An 18,514-nucleotide genomic window follows, 5' to 3' on the forward strand; every position below is an offset into this window, starting at 1 on the left:
TTTATATCAACATTTGATCGTATTCCCATGCTGTCTTTATGTCTTTGCCTTTTCTTTGAAAGCGATCTCTGCTTTTTCTGCTTTCTGGTATTCTCGGGTAGAGGCTCAGCCACCTAGGAGCCAGGTGGGGTGGCAGGGGGCTTTGTGGGTCAGATGGGGCAGTTGAGGGCGATTCAGGATACAGCTAGGCAGGTCTGGGAAACAGACCAAGGAACAAATGGAGGAGGCAAACCTAGCAAAGGAAGCAGGGCGAGGACAACTCCAGGGGGTAGCAATGGGCAAGAGGACGTTCCCTCCCCCAAGCTGTCCTGCTGCCTCATTCGTTCATCCCAGACCTCAGTCACAGCACACTTGTGTTTTAATGTGTATACCAAAATCTTAGCTCCCTTAATTGTGGCCTTTGGAAGCCATTCGCTCCCCCAAACTAGTTTTCCTGGAGTCACTCTGGAGGCCGGCAGAGACATAGCCTCCTAGGAGAGGGTGGGGAACCCCGGGCCCGGAGGGACACATGTGGCCCTCCAAATCTCTGGAGAGAATTGGGTGTCTAGAATTCTCTGGTGTTTGCATGGAAGACTGTCTTGCCAGAGTGGTGCATGCTCTAGTTATCTCCCGCTTGGACTACTGCAATGCGATCTATGTGGGGCTACCTTTGAAGGTGACCCGGAAACTACAACTAAACCAGAATGTGGCAGCTAGACTGGTGACTGGGAGCGGCCGCCAAGACCATATAATAATAATAATAATAATAATAATAATAATAATAATAATAATATCTTTATTGTCATTGCCCCCTCTTGGGGACAACGAAATTACGAAATAACACCATTCTTGAAAGACCTACACTGGCTCCCAGTACGTTTCCGAGCACAATTCAAAGTGTTTGTGCTGACCTTTAAAGCCCTAAACGGCCTCAGTCCAGTATACCTGAAGGAGCGTCTCCACCCCCATCATTCTGCCCGGACAGTGAGGTCCAGTGCCGAGGGCCTTCTGGCGGTTCCCTCACTGCGAGAAGCCAAGTTACAGGGAACCAGGCAGAGGGCCTTCTCAGTAGTGGCACCCGCCCTGTGGAACGCCCTCCCACCAGATGTCAAAGAGAAAAACAACTACCAGACTTTTAGAAGACATCTGAAGGCAGCCCTGTTTAGGGAAGCTTTTAATGTTTAATAGGCTATTGTATTTTAGTGTTCTGTTGGAAGCCGCCCAGAGTCGCTCGGGAAACTAGATGGGCGGGGTATAAATAAATAAATAATTATTATTATTATTATTATTATTATTATTATTATTATTATTATTATTCCCTAAGGTGCAAAAGTAAGAGTCACATCTATTGCTCTGCTCACTTTTGCCTCTGGCCCTCTCCTGCCACTGGCATATTGCCATCAGGCTGAAAATAAGTGAACCTGCATCACAAAATTTGGAGCCTTGTATGGGGCTTCCCATGGCCAGGAGCATTTCCCACCAGTTAAGGTTGGCAAGTTAGCTGTATCCTCTTCTAGACAGAGATAGCATTCCCACAGTTACCCGTGCTCCAGTAACGTGGGACTACTGTGATGCATTGCAAGAGGAGCTGCCCTTGAAGACTAGCCTAAAACTTCAGCTACTACAATACACGGCAACTACCATTCTAACAGGGCCAGTGGAAGGGAGCACATCATGACAGATTTGAAACAGTTACCCTGGATACCAGCCTGTTTCCAAGCACTCTCCCAAATGACAGTTCTTTCCTTTTATGTGCTGAACAGCTGAAAACCTGGGTAACTGCAGAACCAGCGCCTCCCACGCAAATATGCCTGGACATTAAGATCGTCCTAAGATGGTCTGCTCTGCATTCTCCTGCCTTTGAAGTAAGGAACGCAGTGATGGAGGAAAGGACATTTTCCACCGGGGCTCCTTCTGTTCTGAAATCCCCTCCCCAAGGAAACTTGCCTAGCATCTATTTGTTGTAGTGGTGGCAGCTGAAAGGGCCTTTTCATCTAACCCAGTCTTTTTTCTGTCACCTTTCAGGTTTGTTTTAATCTAGAGCCCTGTTTCCGCTGTATTGGACAGAGCGCTGCTGTGGCTGTTTTGAAAACAGTTTTTGTTTTATGCCTTTTAAGAAGGTCTTATTGTAGGCCGCTCTGAAAGTCTTCAGACTAATAGAGCAGAAGGTAAATACTTTCAGCAAACAAACAAACAAACAAACAAACAAACAAACAAACAAACATTTCAGGCTCTCCGTTCTGATAACACTTCTTTCTCCTCCTGCAGTTCTGTGAGATGGCTCTGCGCCCGCCTCTTCCCACTGCCAGGAACTAAACACAAGTAAATCTGCTAATGGAGCCATACAAAAACAAACAAAGTTAATCAAGCACGAGCAATCAAGAACTAACTTAAAAAATTATATCCAGCTACATCTTCAAATATACTTCAAATATACTATAATACCAAGCCAAGGGAGATGCTATGGTCGTACCCATGGTCTAACCTGCAGTTTGGGTGCCACTTGTGGTGTAGGCCTGGGTTTGTGAGGCTACCATAGATTAAGGATCAAATTGCAGCCTCTTCCGCCAGTGCTGCACCACTTCTAGCAACAGGGCTAAGAAGACAAGAGAAAACCTCCACCCCACAGCGTGGGGAGCCACATAGCATGTGCTACAATAGCAATGTCTACCATACTGCCTCCAGGCCCCCCAAAGTTGTTCACCACATCAAAGAATTACTGAAGGATGAGCAGCTTACCTGGTCCGTTTCCGTAAATGTGCTCTGCTCATCATCCTCAATGTCAGACTCTCCCGGAGCAATGGGGACACAGATGGACAAGTTTGGGTTGGTCATGAAGTCATCGTTGTGGTCCACCTGCTGCTTCTCCCGGTTTCCCTCAACCCCGTCACCACCGGTGTGGTTCTCCTTGTGGTGGTCCTCTTCCTTGCCAAACTCCATGCCCGTGTGGTTGTTGACGCAGTTGTGGACGACGGCTGGGTTCTGAGCCGCAAGCTTCATCATGGCTTTTTTTTCAGCCGTCGCCTTCGGCTGCCTGAGGACGCTGCAACAGAAATCCCACATGGCGCGTTTGGCGTAATTGAGCCCCCTGTTGATGCGCGCAAAGGCGAGCTGCAGGTTGTTCATCTCCCCGTCTTCATCCGGAGCAGAAAGGTTATCGGCACTGAAGGAGCTCAACAGCAAGGCAAGGAACAGGTTCAACACCTGAAAGGAAAGGAAGGGGCGTCAGCCATTTTGTTTGGGAAATGGCCATAGCTCAAGTGATAGACACTGCGTTTCTTAGACCTGGGCCTCTGGGTGTTGTTGGACTAAAATTCCCATCCCCCTTGACCACTGATCCTGAATACAAGGGATGATGGGAGTTGTAGTCCAACAACAGTTTGGGACAGGCTTCCTGAGCCCACCCTCCATGCTGCAAGCCCAGATTTTATCACAGCACACAGAATACATACACACCTCACCCACACTCATTTGCTCACACAGGAGAAGGGAAAACCTGCCCAAGCTTCATTCATTTTGGGAATTGAATGACCTACTTTAAGGGGAACCCTGACATATGGCAAGAGAATGCCTTCGACCACTGCAATAATATTCCTCCTTTCGCACTGTGCTCATTCTTAATTTGCAGAGTTAATAGAAGTGCCTCCAAAATTAGGTGATTTAAAAGAAAAGAGCAGGGGGAAGGCGGGCAAGATGCATTTTGTTTCTGTTATATTTATATCTCACGACATGAATGCATGTGCAGTTATCTGGAATGAGTTATTTCGGATCTACTGGATTTTCAATGTAAAGGTCTTAGATGAAGAGAGTCCAGATGGGAGGGACTTCCAGAATGTCCCCTTGTTCTTTTCACACATCTTGAGAAGCAGAGCCCATCTCCCCTATTATAGCATCAAAGCAGACCATAGCTAGGAAGACATTTTCCCCTAACACTGAAATCACTGGATCTGGGGAATTCTACCAGCAGCAGCCACACATTCCTCAACTGTGTCCCTAGCTGAAGTTTCATTACTTCCTTCCATAGAAGTGATCGGATTAGCCATGGGTCTAACTAGAGATTGGGGAAGGGAGACCATCAGCTTTGCTCCACCCCCTTGTCCAAGCTGTCAGAGGTGGCCCTAACTTCCTTCTCAACTAGCCGGCAGAAACGCCAACTTAAACTTCCACTCGCCATTGGCTGGAGGAAAAGAGGGTATCAGCTTCTGATTCAGGCTCTTGATTCAGCCTTCCAACCAACTGCTAGAAGAAAATTCAGACGAAAATTGGCAAGGGATGAAACCTGACTCTCCAGAGAGACCCAAACGGCAGAAGACAAAGTTGCAGGAAAGCAAAATGCTGCAATGCTGCAATCCTATACTTCAGCCCACCCCCTGCAGAAACCATGGAAAATTTCTGAAGGTCTTGATGGACCACTTAATGATTTTTCTGCCTGTTGTAGCAATTGCATTGCACTGTGCCACATGTTGTATGGCATTTAATTGCATTTCTATTGCTTCTTTTATTTCCTATGTATTGCTGCAAGCCACTGCAATCTCCAAGATACGGTTTATTTACACACATATATAACCTGAACCTCTGATGGAGGGTCTCACAGCATTAACACTCCAAGAGGGCCTTGCTTCTCCCATGGCTGTGGCCTTGGATCCAAACGGAAATCTGCCATGGCTCCCTGACTCTCTGCTCCAGCTTGTTGCGTTTTGCAGGCTGCCACTTTTTCTCTCTCAGCTCACATCCCTGCGAATTGCAACCCTAAACAATTACTCTCCTTCCAGCTCTGGCATTTATCCTGCCAACTAACCCAGAGCTGAGGGGAGGGGGCCTACCCTTTGCCGACTGGCATAGACTTTGCCTTCTTAATGGCTCATCACCTTGCCTTTTGTTCTCCATAATGGCTCTTCTCCCTGGTGATTTCCTGAACCAGAAACTGGTTTGGCCTGTATTTTAACACCTTGCTAAGCATCTGGCAGCCCATTTTAATACTCTAAACATTGATTAAACTCTAGGAACTTAGGGGGGGATCTGGCACCCAGGAACTTAGGGGAGTCAAGGTGCCCACAAAATATGAAATCCTGCAGAATTCATACTGTAGGACAATAAAATACAATATAAGAAATAAAAGTAGCAATAAAAACACAATTAAAAACAACTATGAATATGCAATGCCATCTCCTGTCTTCTACCAAAAATCCACCTGAATGAAGCTCATAGACCACTTGTGGTCCACCAGCCATTTTGGGAACCCCTGCTGTACACCTTTCCCTGGCTAATAGTTCCACTGAATACAATTTGACTTTATTCTGAGCAGGCACACACTGGATTATGCTAAAAGGATATCTATGGAGAGCATTTACTTATCTATTCAGAGCACCTACTGAGGGCTGTAGAAAATTTCCCATCTAAAATCCCAAAGAGTTGCTAACAGTCAGTGTCAATGATAGCGGGCTTGATGGACCAAGGCACTTCTCTATGTTCCAGTGGCAGAAAAATATGGGTTTAAAAGTATACCACAATTATCTTTTTTATGTCAGCTGTGCCTAATTTGTTGCAAGCCACTGTTCTGTGTGTCTGCTAACTGAGAGATTGCCAGAAAGAGTCCTTTCCTTTTGCCTTGGGTCATGTGGAAGCAAGCAACTGTGGTGCTTAAGAAGGTCTCCACCTGGGCTGGACTGGGACATCAAAGCATATTTAGGACTTTAAACATCAGCACCTGGAATTGCCAGGGGTGGCCCAGGGCAGTTCTTTAGGATAGCTGTAATCCGGCTGTAAATTGCATTGAGTTGCCTTGGACAAGGTAAAGCGACTAACAAATATAATAAATAAATAATATTAAATAATATGGTCCTTGAGGTTAACCACAGTTAGTCATTGTCTTGCAACATTCTGAACCAGCTACAGCAGCCTTCCCCGACCTGGTGCCCTCCCGATGTTTTTGACTACAACTCTCATCATCCCTAGCCAGCACCACCATGGTCCTCAACATCTGGAGGGCACCAGGTTGAGGGAGATTGAGCTAGAGTTTCTAAACAGTCCTCAAAAGCATCCCCATGTTGAGTGCGTGATAACTGTCCAGTTTGGAGGTGACCAAGGTATGGCACAACCTTGATGGCAGAAAGTGGGGAGGAATTAAAGAACCTTTTAATGAGGGTGAAAGAGGAGAGCGCAAAATATGGTCTGAAGCTCAACATCAAAAAAACGAAGATCATGGCCACTGGGCCCATCACCTCCCGGCAAATAGAAGGGGAAGAAATGGAGGCAGTGAGAGATTTTACTTTCTTGGGCTCCATGATCACTGTAGATGGTGACAGCAGCCACGAAATTAAAAGACACCTGCTTCTTGGGAGAAAAGCAATGACAAACCTAGACAGCATCTTAAAAAGCAGAGACATCACCTTGCCAACAAAGGTCCATATAGTTAAAGCTATGGTTTTCCCAGTAGTGATGTATGGAAGTGAGAGCTGGACCATAAAGAAGGCTGATCGCCGAAGAATTGATGCTTTTGAATTATGGTGCTGGAGGAGACTCTTGAGAGTCTCATGGACTGCAAGAAGATCAAACCTCTCCATTCTGAAGGAAATCAGCCCTGAGTGCTCACTGGAAGGACAGATCCTGAAGCTGAGGCTCCAATACTTTGGCCACCTCATGAGAAGAGAAGACTCCCTGGAAAAGACCCTGATGTTGAGAAAGATGGAGGGCACAAGGAGAAGGGGACGACAGAGGACGAGATGGTTGGATAGCGTTCTCGAAGCTACCAGCATGAGTTTGACCAAACTGCGGGAGGCTGCGGAAGACAGGAGTGCCTGGCGTGCTCTGGTCCATGGGGTCACGAAGAGTCGGACACGACTAAACGACTAAACAACAACAAGGTATGGACAATATATTTTGCAGGTATTCCCTGAACCGTGAAGTCTACAAAAGCAGAGATCCTTAGGTGTCTGAATACCAAATTCCATGTGGCATTCCATGCCTGTAGAACAGAAGACTGCTGTTCCTGGCATTTCTTGGTCTCTTTCGGTTTAATTACGAAAATCCGTGCCTAAGAACTCTTGCAAGCCAGCACGACCTTAATTACACCGCTACCACTCGATCTGAAGTATCCTGTCATTATTAATCCATCAGGCACTCACCGTAATCACCATGATTAGCATGAATGCATTTTGGCATCAATGGCACATATCCCATTGTCCAGCCGAAATAACCTCCGTCGGCCTCAGAACTGAACAGACAGCTGCTTCAGTTCAATGAATGGGGCCGAAGCATAATCCAAAAGGGGGGCACGGAAAAAGCAAATTTCACAATAGTAAAGTGACCTTTTCAATCCCTGTAAATTTCATGTTCGGTGTAGAATGGCTTCACAGCAGGGATGGCATTACGGGTACAAGAGTGAGCAGCCACCTAATACATGCATAATGTGGAACACAACACAAGTGACTGGCTCCGTTCCACCCCAGGAATTCAAGTTCCCACATTTTCAGGTTCTGCCATGCCAAGCGCATTCTGTAAGGAAAAGGAACAGAGGAGGCACCGCAGCTTTATGGCATGGGGGGGGGAGAAGCAAATGAAGTCGCCTCTTTCTTACAGAGGAGGGAGAGAAGGCGGTTATACTTGAATTTCAACCATCTCTGAAGAAAAGCCAGGAACCCCCGAATTTTCTACATTGAAAGTTCACCAACAGGTAAAGCTTAAAAAAAAAAGAAAGTTCCGCAACTTTTGAGAGAGGACCCTTTTGTGGTACATGCGTTCATATTCCAAAATGCCTCAATCACAGTACTACATCCACTGATAGCAATTACCAGAACCTATTGTTAACTGGAAGTGAGTGAGTGCTCACTGGAAGGACAGATCGTGAAGCTGAGGCTCCAATACTTTGGCCACCTCATGAGAAGAGAAGACTCCCTGGAAAAGACCCTGATGCTGGGAAAGATGGAGGGCACAAGGAGAAGGGGACGACAGAGGGCGAGATGGTTGGACAGTGTTCTCGAAGCTACCAGCATGAGTTTGACCAAACTGCGGGAGGCAGTGGAAGAAAGGAGTGCCTGGTGTGCTCTTGTCCATGAGGTCACGAAGCGTCGGACGCGACTAAACGACTAAACAACAACAACATTGTTAACTTTCCTGGTCTGCTCAGGCTTTTTTAAAGGTGAGAACAGGGTGACAGTGACAGTCCTGTCAATTTTGGTAGGGAAACTGGTGTTACTTTTTCTCAGAGATCTTTGTCTCATAACAAACCTGAAGGATAAGGCAGTAATCACTGGCTGCAGCCATCCAGATCTTTCCCTAGGGGCAGATTCGCCCCATACATTTATAGCACATTGACTGCACATTGAAAGCACATCACTTCCCCCAAAGAATCCTGGTAACAGTAGTTTTCTTCCCACAGAGCTATAATTTACAGCACCCTGAACAAACTACAGTTCTCAGGATTCTTTGGGGGGAAATCATGTGTTTTAAATGTGTGCTTGGTGTTCTTTAAATGTATGGTGTGCATCTACCCTAGAGCTCTCATAATCTCTTTTTTTTATAAAATTTTTATTAGTTTTACAAAATTTTAGAGGACAAACAAACACTTAAAAAGACAAACATACACGTATAATTTCATAACATATTTTCATAAACCTCTTTTCTGGGACTTCCCCATACCCCCCCCTTTCTGCATCCCAATGTCCATAATTTTATAGCAACTCCCAATTGTTACTTTCCAACCTCTGTCATCTTAGTCATCTCTGTATTCTGACCTTATATCACTGTATCCCTTTGTTCCTGAAAACCACAGCACTCTAACATTCATTAAGTTTATAATAGTCCTTAAGATAACTTTTGAATTTTCTCCATTCTTCTTCCGCCGTCTCTTTTCCTTGGTCACGGATTCTGCCTGTCATCTCGGCCAATGTCATATAGTCCATCACTTTCATCTGCCATTCTTCCAGAGTGGGTAGATCTTGTGTCTTCCAATACTTTGCGATGAGTATTCTTGCTGCTGTTGTAGCATACATAAAAAAAATTCTATCCCTCTTTGACACCAATTGGCCGACAATGCCCAGGAGAAAGGCCTCTGGTTTTTTAGGGAAAGTACATTTAAGTACCTTTTTCATTTCATTATAAATCATTTCCCAGAAAGCCTTAATCTTCGGGCATGTCCACCAAAGGTGATAGAAGGTACCTTCAGTCTCTTTACATTTCCAACATTTGTTGTCGGGCAGATGATAAATTTTTGCCAGCTTGACTGGGGTCATGTACCACCTGTATACCATTTTCATAATATTTTCCTTTAAGGCATTACACGCCGTAAATTTGATACCGGTGTTCCATAACCATTCCCAGTCATCTGACATGATGTTATGACCGACATCCTGTGCCCACTTAATCATAGCTGATTTGACTGTTTCATCCTGTGTGTTCCATTTCAGCAACAAGTTATACATTCTAGATAAATTCTTAATACTGGGTTCTAACAATTCAGTTTCTAGTTTTGATTTTTCCATCTGGAAGCCAATTTTCCTGTCCTGTTTAAAAAATTCCATTATTTGATGGTATTGAAACCAATTTTGTACCTTATGCTTCAGTTTCTCATAACTTTGCAATTTGACCTTATCTCCATCTTGTTCCAAGATTTCCCAATACTTCGGCCATCCGACCTCCATATTGAGTTTCTTCACTGCCTTGGCCTCCACTGGTGAGACCCATCTAGGGGTTTTGTTTTCCAACAGATCTTTGTATCTTATCCAAACATTAAACAATGCTTTTCTAACAATGTGATTCTTAAAGGCACTATTGACTTTATCATACCATAGATATGCATGCCAACCAAAAGCATTATTAAAACCTTCCAGATCTAAGATGTCTGTATTTTCGAGGAGCATCCATTCTTTCAGCCAGCAAAATGCTGCTGCCTCATAATACAATTTCAAGTCCGGCAGGGCAAAACCCCCTCTTTCTTTAGCATCTGTCAATATTTTAAATTTGATTCTGGGCTTTTTGCCCTGCCAGACAAATTTCGAGATATCTTTCTGCCACCTCTTAAAACATTCCATCTTATCCAGAATCTGCAAGGTCTGGAACAAAAATAACATTCTAGGCAATACATTCATTTTAATCACAGCAATTCGGCCTAACATTGACAATTTCAAATTTGACCATATTTCTAGATCTTTTTTAATTTCTGACCAACATTTTTCATAATTGTCTTTATACAAATTCACATTTTTAGATGTCAAATAAACCCCTAGGTATTTCACCTTCTTAACCAGTGTCAACCCTGTCTCCTCTTGAAACTTCTCCTTTTCTGTATCTGTTAAATTTTTTCCTAAGACTTTGGTTTTTTGTTTATTCAACTTAAATCCAGCTACCTGGCCAAACTGTTGTATTATTTCTAAAACCTTTTTCGTACTAGTGTTTGGCTCTTGCAAAGTCAATACTAGGTCATCTGCAAACGCTCTTAACTTGTAATGTTTAGCTCCGACCTGCACTCCTTTAACCTGCTGGTCTTCCCTTATCATGTTCAGCAACACCTCCAGAACTGAAATAAAAAGTAATGGGGAAATTGGGCACCCCTGTCGTGTTCCTTTTTCTATCTTAAGTTCCTCCGTCACTACATTATTTACAATCAATTTAGCTTTTTGTTCAGAATATATTGCAGCCATACCATTCTCAAAACTTTGACCTACCCCCATCCCATGAAGATTCTTTATCATAAAACTCCAAGAAATATTGTCAAAGGCTTTCTCCGCGTCCACAAAGATCAATACTGCTTTAGTGTTTATGTTCACCTCTAGCTTTTCCAAAATGTCTATCACATTCCTTACATTGTCTGCTAGGTGTCTTTTAGGGAGAAAGCCTGCTTGGTCCCTATGAATCTTCTCCATCAAGACTTTTTAAAATCTTTTTGCCAAAATGTCTGCAAAGATTTTGTAATCCACATTAAGTAGTGATATTGGGCGGTAGTTCTTCAGTTGAGTCTTTTCAGTCTCTGTCTTTGGTATGAGTGAAATATATGCTTCTTTCCACGATTCAGGTGTCTTTTTTCCCTCAAGGATCTCATTACAGACTTCTTTTAGTGGTTGAATCAGCCATTCCTTCAGCGATTTGTAGTATCTTGAAGTCAATCCATCTGGTCCAGGAGATTTGCCCAGTTGCATATTCTGAATGGCAGCCTCTATCTCTTGTTCTGTTATTCTCTGGTTCAGATCCATCTTACTTTGATGAGAGATTTTTTGTAATCCATATTTATCAAGGAATTTGTCTATATCCTCTTCATTTTGCGGGCCTTGAGTATAAAGTTTTTTAAAATAACTCAGGAAGCAATTTCTAATTTCATTAGGTTTAGATATATTCTTTCCATCCACTTCTAGGCTTGTAACTGTATTTAGTTTCTGCCTTTTCTTCAGTTGCCATGCCAGAAGTTTGCCACATTTATTTGCTGATTCAAATGTCTTTTGCTTCATCTGCTTTATCTTCCATTCAATCTCTAGGTTCATCAATTCCATATATTGTGTTTGATATAACTTGATCTCTCTTAAAATCTCCTGGGACTTTGGTTTTACTCTTAATTTTTTCTCTCCTTCCTTTATCTTTTCCAAAATCTTTTCTTTTTTCTCATTTTGTTTTTTCCTCTTTATTGAGTTTTGTTGAATCAAGAAGCCTCGCATCACCGCTTTGCTTGCGTCCCAGATCACTCTTTTCTCGACGTCAGCCCTCAAATTTATTTCAAAATAGTCTTTTAAAGTTTTTTGGGCCTTCATAAGGATCTCCTTGTCTCGAAAGAGGGTGTCATTCATTCTCCATCTAAATTGACCAGTTGTTGTAAATTTCATTTCCATCTTCACGGCGTTATGGTCGGAGCAAGTTTTTGGGCAGATTTCTACCTTCTTAATCTTTGGAGCCATGCCACTAGTAATCCAGATTTGATCAATTCTGGTCCAGGTCATCATTGCTTGGGAGAAAAAGGTTCCCTCTCTCTCCAGAGGGTTCCTTGTTCTCCATATATCTATCAAGTCCATGTTTTCAGTCATTTCAAAAAAAGTCTTAGGAAGTCTCCCTTCCTTACTAATTGTTAGTCTTTGTGCCTTGTCCATATTAGTGGAGACCACGCCATTCATGTCTCCCATAATTATCATATTGTAATCCAGATAGTCCGTCAAGGTTTCATGAAGTCTCTTAAAGAAGTCAGATTTGCCTTCATTTGGTGCATAGATTCCAACAACTAAGAGTTTTTCTCCTTGTACTTGTATCTCCACTGCCAAATATCTCCCTTGTTCATCTTTAAATATCATTTTTGGAGCCCATTTCTCTTTCACATATATTACAACTCCTCTTTTCTTAACTTTATCTGATGAAACAAATTCTTGTCCTAGCCTTTTGTTTGTAAGTAGTCTCCTGTGGGCTCTAGTTATATGAGTTTCTTGTAGGCATATCAAATCCAGCTGTTCTCTATTCAATATATGAAATACTTGTCTTCTCTTCAAAGGCCCATTGAGCCCATTACAATTCCAACTGAGGAATTGCAGAGCCATCTTGTTATTTTCCTAAAGCTCCTCCAACAGCTCCAAGTTGTTGCTCTTCTTCTGATGGTGGTGGTTTTTGTCCAATCGAGAGATTCAGAATATCTAGTGCTCTCCTCTGTTCTGCAAGTACGTCCACAGTCCCCTTCTGCAGGTCCTCCTGATTTCTTGCCAAAAATTTGTCTTTATCTTGAATTGTCTTTATTTTCACCTTCTTTGCCTTGTAGTCGAATGACAGTCCTTGTGGAAATTCCCACCTAAAGCGGATGGAATTTTTCTTTAACAAAAGAACCAGGTCCTTGTAGAAGTTTCTTAGATCCAGAATGTATTTTGGGATGTCTTTAAAGATCTGTACAGTTGAGTTGCCAATTTGCAGGGCCTTTTCAAAACGTAGTCCTAATATTTTGTCTCTTTCCTCCTTGGATCTAAATGTAATCAAGCAGTCTCTCGGGGTCTTTCTGTCCTGCTTTTTACCCAGTCTAAAAGCTGTTGTAATTTTAAATTCGTCTTCCTCCAGATCCCAACAGTCCACAAACTCCCGTGTCAGGTATTCCGCAAGGTTGTCTCTCTCATTCTCCGGAATCGATCTTAATTTCAAATTTCTCTCTTTTCTCTGTAACTCCCACAAGGCCAAAGTTGCGTCATGCTCATAAACCTTCTTAGCAATCGGCTCTAATTTCTCTTGCGTCTCTCCAGCAGCAGCTTTAGCATCTTCGGCAATTTGACGTGTAGTAGCGTTTTCCTCCACCAATTTATTTATAGATTCTGTGTTCTGGTTTAGTCTTACTGATATTTCTGTTAATTTTTGTGTATTTTCTGAAGTCTGTTTTGTCAAAGACTCCAGAGTTTGATTTATCTTGAGCAGAGCGTCTGTCACAGCTTCCATAGAGGCAGCTGCTCCTTTTTCTTGTTCTGTTGTTCCTGCTGGTCCTGGAGTTGCAGCTGAAATTGAGCCTCTTTTCTTTGTCTGTTGCTGTTGCAGCTGTTGTTGTTGTTGCCTGATTTTGGCTCTTGTGACAATCTCTTCTTGTGCGCCACTCATGTCAAGGTCACTTCCCACGGGAGCTATTTCCCGTTGGAAAATTCCACTGTCCTAGGCCGTGCCGAACTTTACTTTACCCTCTAGGGGGAGCAAATCAAAATGGCCATAAAATAAAGTATCCAAGTATGAGAACAAAGGAGAATGTCCAAAGATATAAAAAAGAGAGATTAACACAGTCAAAGTCAATGTTACTAAAAGCTTGTAGCTGCAGATTGCCACAGTTTCCCAGTTTATGCTATTTCTTCTTGTAATATACTGTAGCCAGTCACTGTGTAAACTTTGTGTCACAGTATCACTTTGCAGGCAAAAGTCAGTTCAGTGACCTATTGTTCTAAAGAGGCAGACCGTTTCGTACTTTCAATAGATAAGACAGCGGAGGATTTTTACCTCAGGTGAATCATGCAGTTATTAAAGTCTCATTCACCTCCCCTCTGCCCTGCTAGCTGGAGGGGAGATCTAAGGTCTAAGTGCCCGGTTTGGTTAATTAAAGAGCGGGTTTCAGCGGATGCAAGTTTAAAGTTCCGTTGCTTTCACTTTCATGCAGTCGGGGGGAGGCAGACTTCCTTGATTTAATCTCCCCGCTTTTAGCTCAATTTTCAGAATTTAAAGGGTCCCGATTGTTTTTCAGCTCCTACTCACGGGAATTCCGTCCAAATTTTCTTTTCAGGAAGAAATCGGCGCTCTCCGCTTATGGCGACGCGGCTTCACTTCGCAGGCTGGGTGACGACTCTCAGCACCGCGCTCACTCCCGATGTCGATCCGTAGCCTTTAAAAAGGCTCTTTCACGGTACCGGGGGGCGCAAAGGTGCCCACCGAGTCTCCTTGTTCTCAGGCTTCAGCGCCTGAGATTTTAGGGGTCCCCCGCTCGCCGTAGCGGGTAAGACCCGAACTTGCGAAGCAGTCCTTCTCCGGAGCTCGGAGGCAGGACCGCCATTAAGCGCTGGCACCGACCGGAAGTCTCGCCTAGAGCTCTCATAATCTCTGACCACTAGCCATGCTAGTGGGAGCTGGAATCCAAGGGATGGATTTAGACACTAGGAGAGGATTAGTTATTACAGTATTGCTTAAACTTGGAAGCAAAGGTTGATTTAACCTTCTACAAACAATAATCCAGGATGCTTTAATGTGGAGTGGGTTTTCTGGTATTGCCCCTTTTCTCCCCTTTAAAATCAACCATCACACACATATTGTTTTGGGAAGAAATGAAAGCAATGTTTACTTCCATAATCTAAGTCTTGAAGCAGCAGTTACAGCAGCAAACATGGAGGCAGGTTTATAACGACTATCTAAGTTGTGAAAATGCAAAATCTAAGTTCAAAAAGATATGCAAATGTGGTCAGCTTGGAAGCATAACGAAGAAAGATGAGGCTACCAAGGAAGGATGTATGTATGGAGTGTTACAGCTTCCTGCCAAGGCAAAGGAAGTGATCTCACAGAGTTCTCTCTAGCAAAACTCTGTAAGCCTCAGCCCCTTCATGTGCCTATCTGGCAAAACATGAATTGTTGGTTTGACTGCAATAATGTCCAAAACCAATGACATCTGGTGGGCCACAGGTTTCTCATGCTTACACTAAATGCTGCTGTGAGCATGGACAGCAGACTTCAAGGTCACTTATGGCTCCCAGCAGCCTTTTAGAGCTATTCATTTATCTATCTGGAGGCAACCACTCAGTTCATCTGCACCCAATTTTAAGCAGGTGACCCCCTTCACCCAGGTACCGAGTTAGGCACAGAGGACCTCTAAATCTCTTTCCACCATGTTCCTTATTTAAGTCTTTTAAGTGTTCCCTTTTTCATAGCTGCGTAACTTTATCCCGGCACACCTGCACTCTTGCATAGAGAGTACTTTTTCATTCTAGGTATCATTTATCATAGGCTATTTGCGTTCTCTTATAGACCTTTTACAACACACACACGTGCACGCAAGCACACACACACAGAGAGATGCAGTATACTTAGAAGTCCATGCTTTTAACCAGAATAAAGTAAACATCAGTTATCATTGTTTGCCGCTGCTTTTTTTTTTCTTTTTCTGAACAGCCTGCCTCGGAGTCATGAAGTCTAGTGTTTAGACAGATCAAACCATTTTATATGCAATGCCCATTTGCTTGCTATCTCTTCGCTTATATTGTCTCTTCTGCTGCTCTTAATGTGAACGATCTTTAACAATACCCAGGGCGCGCTTGCATCTGTGTTTCCAATACAGGGATGCCTCGTGATGAATTAGCTCCTGCGCTCAGATCCTGCGCTACCTTCCGTGCAGTTTGGACGCTGCTGTTCTTGTGAAATGGATTGGCACTGGGTTTCCCATGGTGCTACTGATATAGCAACAACCAGCAGCAGGTGGATGTGCACAGGTCTACTTTGGAATCAACCCAGAGTAAATGGATTTAATTTCCCGGAAGGTTTCTGGATGGCCACAATTAATAGGCCAGCGGTCACCAACCCAGTATCCTCCAGATGTTTGGGACCACTACTCTCATCAGCCGTGCTGGTGGGCTGCGGCTGATGGGAACGGTAGTGCAAAACATCTGGAGAGCACCAGGTGATTAAAGCCTGGCCAAAGTTGTGTCCGAGGATGACTGATTCCATGGTGCAGTCTGAAGGCACCTATGCCTACCAAAAGCTAAGCAGGTCTGGTTCTGGTCAGTACTTGGATGGGAGACCTCTATGTTGCCTTGAGTTCCAGGATGGAAGAAAAAGCAAGCTATTAAGCCATTTCTCCCTTCCAGGCTCCTTTGACATCTCTCAGGAAGAAATGCACAAACAGGAGATACCCAGAGCTGCTCCTGTCCATCAATGTCCACCACGATAACAAGGCATCACACTTTCCCATTTGCGATTTGAACCCGGTGTTGTTCAACAACCTGAGTTTGCAGGGGGAGAAGCCCTGTCACCTGAATTACATTGTCAAATCAGAGCAGATGCAACCTCTCTGTTGCTGTGGTTACTACCATTATTTGTACAACCACACATTTCAAACCTGAATCCACACCCTTCCATCGCCGTGCATTTTATTTTTTGCTCCCCATTTCCTTTACTGCAGTTTGCCAGCAGAGAACGTAAATCTACATTCAAACAAAGGTTCTCTCTCGACTACAACACCAAACAATGCATAAATCCACTCTCCTGTTCCCCCTCCCCTTCCTGCCAAGAGGCCCCTGTCTCTCAGAAATCATAGAGGTTATACCGAGTGTTGACAGCATTCACTCAACACCTTGCTTGGGGTCGCTCAAGGCAGAAAATCCTCTTGTAGGTTTGAGAGGCGTGTCATCAAGAAAATGGATTTTCCTGGCTCAGGGAGACTCACGGGGTGAGAGTGAAACGCAGCAACATGTTTTTTAAAGAGCTCGGCATGTGCCCTCAAAATCTGAAGGTGTGTTTTATTATTTGTTGATTTATTGAAATGTTTACACTCTACCTTTCTAGCATCAGCCTGGGGGACTCAAGGCAGCATCTCAAAGGGATGGCTGTGAGCTGGTAAAAATAAAGAAAACTCAGTCCTGAGAAGAGAGGAGCTCTGCGGTTCTTCTGATCAGAGAGACTTTGCTCCACTGGTACTAGATGAGGTTGCACTGCTCTCTTAAAGCAGGACTGTGGGACATCAACTCTTCTGGGCAAATGGTCAAGGACGATGGGAGCTGCAGTACAATAACATTTGAAGGGCCAAAGGCTAACAACTCCTGCCCCAAAGGAAGGCGTTTGTAGCTTGGGGGCACAGGATTCAGCTGTATTATTGTAGGGTTAGTTAACCCCTGTGGCAAGAAGTGCCTTTCACCTGCTTAGGCTGGCAAGCTGACTGCAGTCTCTCCTGGACAGAGACAGCCTGGGCACAGGCATCCATGCTCTGGTGACATGAGGGGTTGATTGCTCTAAATGTGTTGTATGTGTATATTTCTTCGAAGCTTTGTGGGAAATTCAAAGATAAAGACTGAGCCGTGTGTGTGTGTGTGTGTGTGTGTGTGTGTGTGTGTGTGTGTGGACCCAACCCTGAGCAAACACTAGCAGGCTCTCTGCAGCTGCCTGAGGACCAGGTCAGGTTATGTCTCCTCTGTTTCAGATGAAAGTCTTCCCCATCACCTGCCACATGCTCCTGTAGCTCCAGGTGGCGAAGGTGGTGTCCTTTAGATGCTGTTGGACTCTGTCTCCCATCACCCTTTGCCACTGACCATGTTGGCTGGGGCTGATGCGAGTTGTGAGTCCCAAAATGGCTAGAGGGCACCTCCTTGCCTATCCCTGCTTTAGATACAGAGCCAGTGTGGTGTAGTGGTTAAGAGCGGTAGTCTAGTAATCTGGGGAACCGGGTTCGTGTCTCCGCTCCTCCACATGCAGCTGGTGGGTGACCTTGGGCCAGTCACACTTCTTTGAAGTCTCTCAGCCCCACTCACCTCACAGAGTGTTTGTTGTGGGGGAGGAAGGGAAAGGAGAATGTTAACCGCTTTGCGACTCCTTAAAGGGAGTCAAATCCAAACTCTTCTCCTCTTCTTCTACTACCAGGAATTGATCTGTCACTGAGCTACAGCTACTCTGCACTTGGGCCAGCAGAACTGATAGCCAGAAAGTGGATGGCAAGCAAAACTTTCTAGCCTTTATGTCAACATATTGAGTATCTGGCCTGGTTTACTAAAATTGATAGACTTCGTGGGACTGGGATAGCTTCAACCAGCAGGACCACCTGTACTTTGCCTATGCCCAGCACAAACAGATCAGATTCCAGCAGACAGTCATTTGCATAATTTATTCCAGTCCCAGAACCTGGACATTCCGCAGTGCAGAATTCCGGTTTCCGTGTTGCAGAAATTGAGTGTGTTTGGGTACAAACGTAGACACAGTCCTGGCAAATATGCTAGATAAGGTCCATGTGAGAACACTACTATGGCTCTCTAATTTCTGGAATGGCAAAACACTGAATCAATTCATTCCTGAAATGCTGAAGCCAAAGAGGCTGCAAACGGAGATAGTACTGAAAGGCAGTTTCATTGAATCAGCAATCTTACAG

General features: G+C 44.1%; 1 protein-coding gene across 7 annotated transcripts in view; it reads right to left on the bottom strand.

Moving 5' to 3' along the window:
- The window catches only part of LOC308569496 (sodium channel protein type 5 subunit alpha-like), a 223,573-nt gene that overhangs the window by 79,537 nt on the left and 125,522 nt on the right, over positions 1–18,514 (bottom strand). For all 7 annotated transcript variants that reach the window (XM_081163454.1, XM_081163452.1, XM_081163453.1 and 4 more), the window contains exon 16: positions 2,719–3,183. In XM_081163454.1, the coding sequence (XP_081019580.1) occupies positions 2,719–3,183 (465 nt within the window). The remainder of the gene's footprint in view (positions 1–2,718; positions 3,184–18,514) is intronic.

Source organism: Podarcis bocagei, assembly GCF_964188305.1.
Source record: "Podarcis bocagei genome assembly, chromosome: 12".
Lineage (NCBI taxonomy): Eukaryota > Metazoa > Chordata > Lepidosauria > Squamata > Lacertidae > Podarcis > Podarcis bocagei.